At 42.1% G+C, this 11258-nt stretch overlaps 1 protein-coding gene and 1 pseudogene across 1 annotated transcript; one reads left to right on the forward strand and one right to left on the reverse strand.

Annotated features, from left to right (window-relative positions):
• Nucleotides 1-5243: 5243 nt before the first annotated feature.
• Nucleotides 5244-6534, reverse strand: LOC133854972 (transcription factor MAMYB). The gene has a single exon (XM_062291253.1). The coding sequence runs from the start codon at nt 6458-6460 to the stop codon at nt 5486-5488; it is 975 nt and encodes a 324-aa protein (XP_062147237.1). The 5' UTR covers nt 6461-6534; the 3' UTR covers nt 5244-5485.
• Nucleotides 6535-8264: 1730 nt separating this feature from the next.
• Nucleotides 8265-10838, forward strand: LOC133854869 (pentatricopeptide repeat-containing protein At1g32415, mitochondrial-like; annotated as a pseudogene).
• Nucleotides 10839-11258: the final 420 nt, after the last annotated feature.

Consider the following 11258-nt stretch of genomic DNA (forward strand, 5'->3'; position numbering starts at 1 on the left):
CTCCTCCAAGAAGACCACCCCCACCTCACATTCCCGGCAGAAATATTCCACCTTCCTTCCCAACAAGACCTCCTCAAAATAACCATCATAACCGTTTGCCTACCTGCTAGATCTGTGGGAAACATAACCACACAGCCTTAGACTGTTATCATAGGATGGATTACACATATCAAGGTCAGTACCCCCCATCACAACTCACAGCCATGATTGCTCACAGTACTGACATTGACAACCATGACTGGCTGGCAGATTCTGGTGCCAACACTCATGTTGCAGCAGATCCCACAACCAGCAACAATCCACAACCGTTTGAAGGAGCAGAAACAGTAGGGGTTGGAAATGGAACAAGTTTGGATATCAAAAGCTTTGGTTCATCTGTGGTTCAATCCAACTCTCTCTCTCTAAGCCTTCTAGATTTCTTCTCAAAGACATTTTGTACTGCCCTTCTGCTTCTGCAAATTTACTCTCCATCAATAAATTTTGTCTTGACAATCATTGCTCCTTTGAACTAACCGGATCTCATTACACTGTGAAGGACAATCTGACAGGGACCGTGTTGCTCCAGGGGCCCAGTGAGAATGGTTTGTACCCTATCCCTCTGCATCGTCTACAATCCAATAAGTTGAAGGGCTTTGCTGTGTTTGTTGGAGTCAAAACCACCGATATGGTATGGCACCAAAGGCTTGGCCATCCTTCCAACAATGTCTTCCATCAAGTCAAGCTTATCCAACAGCTTCCCATGTTTAATTCTGTTAAGAGTCCTAGTGTATGTGAGTCCTGTCAGCTTGGGAAATCCAAGCAACTACCCTTTTCTCCCTCTTCTAGATGTACCAAGTCACCCTTAGAACTCATCCACTCAGATGTTTGGACTTCCCCTGTTTCCTCATTGAGTGGATGTCGGTTCTATGTGGTTTTTGTAGATGATTACAGCAGGTACTCCTGGCTGTATCCTATTATCAATAAAAGTGATGTTTTCAACTGTTTTGTTAAGTTCAAGCTGCTAGCGGAAAAACAATTCTCTACTCTCATTAAACAATTTCAGAGTGACAATGGAGGAGAATACACCTCCAATCAGTTCAAAGAATTTCTCTCTCAACATGGCATCTTACACCGACTCACCTGCCCCCACACATCTCAGCAAAATGGAGTGGCTGAGAGAAAACACAGACACATTGTAGAACTTGGCCTTACTCTCTTGGCTCAATCCGGATTATCTTCCAAATTCTGGGTTGAATCCCTTTTAACAGCCATCTTCCTAATAAATAGGTTACCTACCCCAGTTCTAAACAACAAATCACTTTTCTCCAAATTATTTTCCAAACCACCTGATTACACTTCACTCAGATCCTTTGGATGCCTATGTTACCCCTTGCTGCGACCTTATGTTCAAAACAAACTTTCCTTTCGCAGCAGACCTTGCATTTTCATAGGATATGCAGCCAGCCACCGTGGCTATCGATGTTTGGATCCTAAAACTCAGAAAGTCTACATCTCAAGGCATGTGGTGTTTGATGAGTCTCATTTTCCAGCCAAGGGTACAAATCTCTCTCAAGGCTCCTGCACTGTCACGGCTATCCCAGGTAATTCCCTCACTCTTCCCTCACTTACCTCAACATCACCAGTTCCCAGCACACTTGCTATTTCCCTTCCTTCACACACTGCCACGAGTTCTACTGCTCCAGCTGAGTCTGCATCACCCTCTCATTACCCCAACTCACCTAGGCACAGGCCCCTACCTTTAGTTCCCCCTACTGATTTGTCCCCCACTAACACTGACCACACTGCTTCAACTCAAAATCCATCTCACAATCCTTCTCCTGCTCTTATGGACCAATCCTCACCCAACATTTCTCCCATTCCACTTCCCACTGTCCCCTCTTCTATTACTGCAAGCTCCCTCTCTCCAGCACCTACTCGCATGGTCAGTAGATCCCAAACTGGTCATCTCAAACCCAAACAGTTTCCAGGCTTCAAAATGCTCTCTTCCACACGATATCTTCTCCTCTGTCTTCACACCATTTTTTTTTTTTGATAAGTAAGATTAGTTTTATTGAAAGCGTAAAGCGCCCCTACGTACACTAGAAGTATACATCAGGAAACACCTAATTAGAAAGCGAAAGCCCAAGAACAAGCCCAAAAGACAAAACACCCTAACAACACCCACAAAACCCTAACCCCCCCCCCCCCCCCCCCCCCCCAAAAAAAAAAAAAAAACCCACTACAACAAAACCCAGAGACACCCATAGACCAAGCCTATTGAAGACGACCTAAACCACAATAGACACCCCAAAAACCCAGGCCAGCCGAAGCCGAACTACGAAGCATTACCAAAAAGCACCGGAAAAACAACCCACAACCCGCCAAGGCCTACTTCACGTGGGCCTTGCCTTTCCTACGCCTAGCAGGAATAAAATCATCGCCATAATTGATGGAGCTATGCAGGTTCAGGAGCTCTCTCTTTCCTTTGGACTTCTGGCGCGCAATCATTTTGTCCCACTGAAATTCTTCTTCCATGGCGTCTCGAATTGCCATAGCTTCCTCCCCAAAGTCCCCAGCCAACGCAAAATCCTCATCCAACGCCCAATCTAATGGTAATCCATCCCAAAAAACATTTTCCTCCTCCCAACCTACAATCTCCCCGATATGATCATAACCTACAGGCCAATTCTTAGATTGGGAGAATCCATTTTCCTCAACAGAAAGAGGAATAATGCAACCACTCGGAGGGGAGGAATCACCTACCACCCCGACTTCGGTTACCTCTCGAGGCGAAGCGGAAGGGCCAGAATCAATCGGGCGAGGGTTGAGAAACCCCTTCCTAAGCATGCCCTGCTTCACTGGAGACTTCACGATCTTTATCGCAGGAGGCTCAGCCGTCAATACCTTATTGACAACAAGGCTAGCAGACAACTTCGAAGCTTCCTACTCCATCCACCTACAAACAGGCTGCTGCTCATCCAGAATGGATTGCAGCCATGACTCATGAATACCAAGCTTTAATATCCAATCATACCTGGACTCTATGTCCTAGGCCCCTCCATCACAATGTTGTAAGGAACAACTGGGTGTTCAAAATCAAGCAAAAATCTTATGGGAGTGTAGACAGATTCAAAGCTCGTCTTGTTGCTAAGGGCTTTGACCAAAAATGTGGGATTGACTATCATGAGACATTTAGTCCAGTTATAAAACCAGCCACCATTCGCTTGCTTCTCATCCTGGTTGTCCAATTCAATTGGGAACTTCGACAACTTGATGTGTCTAATGCGTTTCTTTATGGTGTCCTAGATGAAGAGGTCTACATGGAACAACCCCCTGGGTTCATTGATCCTTCTTGTCCTAATTTTGTATGCCGTTTGCACAAGTCCATTTATGGACTCAAACAAGCCCCCCGGGCTTGGTTCACCAGACTTGCACAAGCACTTTTGAACCTTGGTTTCCTTGCCTCTCAAGTAGACTCCTCTCTATTCATCTATCATCAAAACAGCATTCATATTTTTATCTTAGTATATGTTGATGATATCATCATTACAGGAAACCATCATGACACCATTAATCATCTCATAGCCACTTTGCAGCTGGATTTTGCAATGAAAGACCTTGGTGCATTAAGCTACTTTCTTGGTATTCAAGTTCTTCGTGATCCTAATGGTCTTCATCTCAGACAGTCCAAATACATTCACGATCTCCTCAACCGGGTTCATATGGCTGACTCCAAACCATATCGAACTCCATGCCTTGCAGGAACCAATATGTCTAAATTTGAAACACGGTCCTCCCTGATCCAACTGAATTTCGGCATATTGTTGGAGCTCTCCAATATGTAACTCTCACAAGACCAGACATTACTTATTCAGTGAATCAACTCTGCCAACACATGCACAACCCCACTTCAGTCCATTTCACAGCAGCTAAGAGGGTATTCAGATATCTCAAGGGATCAGTCGACTATGGACTCTATTATTGCCAAAGTCCTCTTCTCCTCAATGCCTTTTGTGATGCTGATTGGGCAGGCAACCCTGATGATAGGCGATCCACAACTGGATATGGAATTTTTCTTGGCTCTAATCTCCTATCCTGGTCAGCCAAGAAACAAAGTATGGTTTCCCACTCCAGTACCGAGGCAGAATACCGCTCCATGTGCCTCACCACCGCTGAAATGTACTGGATCCGTATGCTCCTTAGAGAGTTAAACCTACCACTCTTATCATGTCCAACTCTTTGGTGTGATAACTCTGGAGCACTTGCCTTAGCTTCCAATCTGGTGTTCCATGCCCGGACTAAACATATCGAAGTGAACTTCCACTTCATTCGAGAGAAGGTCACCAACAAGGACATCACTCTCCGACACCTGCCCACCTTGGACCAACTAGCTGATATATTTACTAAAGGCCTTACCGCCAATAGATTCTGCTTGTTGCGTACCAAACTGATGGTTTGTCCACCCATCAGTTTGCGAGGGGGTGTTAAGGAAAAAACATAGAATGCAGAGGATACAGCAACCTCAAAACTAAATCAGCATACTAACAACTACTAGCCGTTGGTTGAGGAACATGCTCAGTACACTCAGTATCCAAGCCTTCGGTTATCACAAGCATCCTACCTTCTCAAGTAATCGGTTGCCAACACGTTTGTACAGCATACCAACATTGCAGAAGCTCCATACACAGAAAAGCATGTCAACTGCCCAACCTGCAAACCGTGCTGCAGCAAGCCATCAACTAAATCAGCATACTAACTGCTTCTATTTCACTGCCATAACAGTCTGCAAACTGCTTAGTGTATAAGACTAGGATTACTTAGTTCACTCTCTTAAGCATTGTAATTAGCCTACAGTTCTATCCTTTGTACTCTGGTCAAGGACCACTTGTAATCATCTATAATTTCTAATGCAATACAGTCTGTTTGGTCAAGCAACCAAACACATTTCTCATTTCATTCTTTCAAAGTATGTGCTTAATGTTTACATAAATTAATAAACACACACACATATATACATCTAATATATTTTACAATCAATCCTAGCCAGCATCCTTCTGACAAAAAAAAAAAAAATTTGCAATCCCCATTCAGCATAATGATATTGACTAACCGACAATGAAATATAGGTTTGGAAGAACTTGATCTGTATGATAAGGCCATTAAAGCATCAACTGGTGGCCTGTAGGATCTTTTTTCCCATATATGCACAACAAAATCTAGAAATTTATAACAGATCAGAACAACAATACATATCCAATTTCACCAACTTCTGAAAAGCACTTAAGCAGCTAATTTTCATTCTTATTACCATACAATCTCAAATAACAAGTAATGAAAACAATATGTCTTGAACGCAGAATCAAAACAAGGGCATTAATCTCAATATCATAAGAAAGAGAATAAAAAAAACCAGCCCATAAATAAGTACTAACTAACCTATCGCCTCCACATTGCAACATTTATCCCAAAATCCACAAAAAGCACTGAAAACAGTCCAATTCTTCATCTAGCTCTCAGTAGCAGCCTTCGCACTCCGAAAATCCCTCTTCAACTCAGCAACTCTCTTCATACAAGCCGCCTTCGACTTCCCCGGCACAGCAGCCGCAATCTTTTCCCACCTCATCGCTACCTCTTTAGGAAACGTCTTCAATGCATTAAGCAATGCAATATCCTCCCCATTACTCCACCCCACCCCGCCTTCACCACCACCACTCTCTTCCGTAGCCTCACCATTCTCCACCACCCTGCCATCCAATCCTTCATTCTCACCATCGGCTCGCTTATCCACTGGCTTCCTCTTCCTCAAAAAGTGTGCATATGAATCCCCATCATCCACTTTCCTCTCCCCCAACTCTTTCGCCGTCTTGATCACACTCTCAACCTTATGCCTCCCTCTAAACGCCTCCGATATCGCCTCCCACCGCCCCGGCTTCCCCACCGGATGCTTAGCCAATTGCTTCCTCAATACCCCAATATCCTCCTCAGTCCATTCTTTCTCTTCCTCCATACCAAATCCACCTCCACTCCCTCCATTTTCCCCACCCTCCTTCTCTTCTCTCGCAAACCCATTATCCTTTTCCACCGCAACCACCGAATTCACACCCAAAAATCCTTCATTTCTATGCGGTTTCTGTCTCTTTTGGGATGCCCGCTTGTTGGTTTCCTCCAATGTTTCGGGTTCTTGATTGGGAGGGAACACGACGATTGGGCCTTGACCGACGCGGACGTCACCACCGGTGAGGGAAGCGGGGGCAAATGGACCGAGGAAGAGGGAGAGGGAGACCCAGAAGAGGAGGGATTTCAAGGGTTCGGATTGGAGGAAGAGAAGGGAGAGAAGGAGGAGAATGGAGGAGATAGAAATTGTGACGAAGAAGAATGGCTTACTGGGTTTTTGGTGGCTTTGTGAATCGGTCGGCGAAGAAGGGGTTGGGCGAGACTGGAAGAGGAACCTGGGCCTGCTCTCTTCGTCGAGGAACTCCATGTTTGGTCAGAGATCTCAATCTCGGATTCTCGGCCTTCAGGTTGGAGCTAAAATTTTCAGATTTTTTATACAACAGTCGAAAAAAAAAGAATGAAAAAAAGGAAAAAAAAAAAAAAAAGTTTAACTTTATCAGTGCATGTGATTTGAAATTTTTTTTTTTTTTTTTTTTATTGCTTTTATTTGTATCACATATAGTAATTGTGGTTTGGAAAAAGACGAACTTGATAGCTTTGTCTATTTTTCCATCTAATATTTAATGGTCTGCCACGTGTCAACTCCTGAAGATTGACACATGACACAATATAAAAAAATTAATTAAAAATTTTAATTTTTTTTTAAAAAAAATATATATTAAAAAATTCAAAAAAAAAAAATGGTGGCCGAGCCGCCGAGGGCAAAATGAGAGTGGCCATTTTGGCTATGAGAGAGGCTTAGCCACCCCCTTGGCCGGCCTGGGAATAGTTCGGCCACTTTTTCTTTTTTGAAGTGGTTTGGCCACTCTTATGGCCAAAGAGAAAAAGAAAAAAAAAAAAAAAAAATTGTGAGAGTTTTGACCGATGAGGCTAATTCGACTACCCTCAATGGCCAAAGAAAAGAAAAGAAAAGAAAAAAAATTATAAAAAGGTTTTGGCCCTCGGGGGTGGCTCACGCTGAGGACCACGATGGTGGTTCGGCCACCCCAAGGGCGCTCTAACAATTTTTATTTTTTTTTTCTCGTTTTTGGCCACCCCCAAGTTGGCCAAGGGGTGGCTCAACTACCATTTTTAATTTTTTTTGTTTAAAAAAAAAGAATTATTTTTTAAAGTTTTATTAATTTTTAAAGATTTTTATTTTCTATTTTCTATTTTTTTTTAATTGTATCATTACTAAAAGATAAATGTTGCTTAGATTAAAAGTGGGGGACACCTAATCTAATCTTGTTCTTTGGTTCCTTATGAACGGCATCGTTTGAAGGTCCGCTATTTTTCTTCTTTCTTTTTTTTTTTTTTTTTTGTTTTGTTTTGTAATTAAGGTCCGCTAAATTGGCTACAGCCTGCAGCACTCTATTCTTTCACTTTGAAGGCGATTAGTACCATTAACAGTGAATTGTTTCCGCGATTTCTGTTATCTTCTTTTGAAAAGCGGTTAATGCCCACCATTTGTTTAATGTTCCGCTTGTTTTGATATAAAATAATTTTTGTTGTAAAATAATTTTGATGAAGTTATTTTTAAAAAAAATTGACTTTTTCAAAAATATTTTTTGGTATTTTGTTCGCACGAAAAAATTACAAAATACAAAAATTAGAGTTTGACAAATGCCGCCGGAATCCGACAACGTCTGGTCGCCGTTGCCGGATTCTGGCGAGAAAGTTTGACTGGATCCGACAGGAAACTTCCGGATCCGGCCGGATCAGGTCATATCCGGTCGGAATCTTCAAGATCGGACCCGATCAATGGCAGGATCCGGCCGTTTTGGTCAGAATCCGGCAATATTCCGGCCGGACTCCGGCACCGGCAGGATACCGGCGACCGAATGTTGTCGGACTCCGGCACCGGTTGGATTCCGACGATCAACAATTGCTAAATTTTGGCAATCGGATATCAAACGTGCGTGTAAGAACGAATAATTTAATTTCGAAAAACGATTTACGGTTTTAAAAATCGTAAATCGTTTTTTGAAAATTAAAAAAGTTTTTACCGTCAAACTGAAAATGATTTTCGTTAACCATTATTTTTACCTCTATCAAATACTGTAAAATGTAAAAATTATTTTTCAAAAATTATTTTACGCCAAAACGATCTGAGCATAAGAATCTTTCAAATTTCTCTCCCGAAAACCTCAACCAAGCTTCAGCACAGTTTCATTTATGCCAGCCGCTTCGGAACCCAGATCACATGATTCGGATTTTCCAAAACCCATTATCCGAAACTCACGAACGATGACTCAACTCCTCTTCTACCTTTCCAAACGTAGGCTTGAAGAAGCACGTAACTTGCTTGAAGAATTGTCTGAGAGAGACCGACATGCCCGAATCGTACACTGGACTTAATTGCTGTAAAATTACTCGAAGAACGGCGTTGTTGATGAAGCCCGGGCGCTCTTTGATGTCATGCTCGAGAGGAATGTTGTTACTTATAATGCGATGTTGTTTGGGTATGCGCAGAGTGTGAGGTTGAGTGAGGCTTGGCGGTTCTTTGAGGAGATGCCATAAAGGAATGTTGTGTCTTGGACTTCAATGCTTTGTGGGTTGGCGGATGCGGGAAGGATCGGTGAGGCGAAGAGGTTGTTTGAAGTGATGCCAGAAAGGAATGCTGTGTCTTGGAATTTGATGGTGGTGGGGTTGATTAGGAATGGGGATTTGGAAGAAGCAAGACTGGTCTTTCAGCTAAAGCGTTGTTTAGCTGGGTATGCTGAGAATTGTAGAATGGAAGAAGCAAAAGCGTTGTTTAATGAGATGCAAGAGAGAAATTTGGTCACTTGGACTAGCATGATAGCTGGTTATTGTAGAATGGGCAATATGGAAGAGGGGTATTGTCTGTTTCAGAGGATGCCTGAGAGGAACATTGTTTCTTGGACAGCCATGATAGGTGGGTTCACTTGGAATGGGTTCTATAAAGAGGCTTTGTTGCTTTTTCTTGAAATGAGAGGGAATTTTGATGTAAAACCAAATGGGAGACTTTCATTTCACTTGCTTATGCTTGTGCTGGAATAGCATTTCATTGTCTTGGCATGCAATTACATGCTCAGTTAGTCATTAACAGTTGGGAGTATGATGATTATGATGGCATGTTATCTAGAAGCCTCATTCACAAGTACTCTATTTTTGGTTTGATGGATTTTGCACGCTACATTTTTATGAGTAATCTAGATATATGTTCTTATAATTCTATTATCAATGGCTATATTCGCATTGCACAGCTGGAAAAGGCTCAAAATTTGTTTGACATGGTACCCATCTGAGATAAGATCTCATGGACTTCTATGATTAATGGCTATTTCAGTGTTGGGCAAGTATCGAAGGCATGCTATATGTTCTACAATATGCCTCAAAGAGATGCAGCTGCATGGACTGCAATGATTTCAGGGCATGTCCAAAATGAGCTTTTTGCAGAAGCCACCTACTTATTTTCAGAAATGCGAGCCCAGTGTGTTTCAGCTCTTAAGTTCTACATATTCTGTTCTTCTTGGAGCCACAGGTGCATTGTCATATCTTGATCAGGGGAGGCAGTTCCATTGCATGATGATGAAAACATTGTATGAATTTGACTTGATTCATGAGAATTCTCTGATCTCAATGTATGCAAAATGTGGGGAGATAGGTGATGCATATGGCATATTCTCAAACATGATTTCTCGGGATTTAATTTCTTGGAATTCCATGATCATGGGGTTTTCACATCATGGGCTAGCAAATGAAACCCTCAAGATCTTTGAAGACATGCTTAGATCTGGGACCCACCCAGATTATGTTACTTTTTTGGGGGTCCTATCAGCATGTAGCCATGCTGGCCTGGTCAGTCGAGGGTGGGAGATATTTAGAGCCATTATTGATGCTTATGCAATTCGACCAGGTTTGGAGCATTATATTTGTATGATTAATCTTTTGGGCCGAGCAGGGAAAGTAAAACAAGCAGAGGAGCTAGCGTTGGGGGCCTTGGGGCTACCCCTTTAGCCAGATCGTGCTGTTTGGGGGTCATTGCTTGGTCAATGTGGATTTCATGAGACAAATGCTGAGATCGCTAGGCGTGCAGCCAAATGACTCCTTGAGCTGGATCCTTTTAATGCACCTGCCCGCATGGTGCTCTGTAACATTTACGCAGCAAATGGGCAGGATGTTGAGGGAACAATGTTGAGGAAGAAGATGAAATTGAAGGGTGTCACAAAGGTTCCTGGCTGTAGTTTGATACTGCTGAAAGGGAAAGCTCATGTGTTCCTGTCAGGAGATAATTACATCCACAAGTGGATGAGATGTTAGCTCTCTTATGTAGGACAGCAGGTAAATCATAAGAAAGTGGGTGAAATATGTAAGCTGTGGGGAAGTTTCTGTTCATTGGATAGATGCAAATATTGTGAGGATCATACTAGATAGGCACGATCACCTTCCAAAACCATCTTTTTATTGGAGTTGAGACACATCTATATTGCAAGGATTTCAACTCTTGAAAACTAGTCAAAGGATATGCTACCACAAGCATTGTATAAATCTTCTATTGCTATGGAGTGAGACATGTACATTCGAAATAGTACTGTTGATTAGCTGAAATGGCTTGATAGTTTCAAATTAAGAGCAATGGCTGTTATTAGAAAAGAGCATAGATGTTCTAGTTGTGAAAAGCATCCATAAACTAATTGGAGTTGGTTTGGCATTGCAGGCTTTCCAATGTATAAATTCTTTATTACGAGTCCCTCACTAACAAATAGATGGTTTTTGTTTCCATGTATTTTGAAGCTGCTCTTGATGTTATATAATTCAGCGAGATTCTGTTACATGTTAGTCAATCCTAAAATGGTCTAAAATGTGAAACTTATTACTCGCCCAAAAAGTCAAAAACAATGCACTTAGATGACCATTTGCTTCTTTGCTCCTTCTTCCCCCTCTAGGCTGGAGGTGAGTGAAACCTCTCAACATTTCAAGAAATATTTGACTTCCTGACAAAAATAGAGCAATGATATACCACACTTTTATTCTGATTTGCTGATGTGGCACTGTCAATCAACTCTTTATTTATTTTTTAACAACAGTTTCGATAAAAATAGAATAACTTGCAAATAAGATACGCGATGATTCAAAATATATTCCATCATCAGAAGCAAATG

This window comes from Alnus glutinosa, chromosome 13 (assembly GCF_958979055.1).
Source record: "Alnus glutinosa chromosome 13, dhAlnGlut1.1, whole genome shotgun sequence".
Classification (NCBI taxonomy): domain Eukaryota; kingdom Viridiplantae; phylum Streptophyta; class Magnoliopsida; order Fagales; family Betulaceae; genus Alnus; species Alnus glutinosa.

Excerpts from the sequence above, each read along its gene's own strand:
- LOC133854972 (XM_062291253.1), bottom strand. The coding sequence starts at position 6,460 with ATGGAGTTCCTCGACGAAGAGAGCAGGCCCAGGTTCCTCTTCCAGTCT.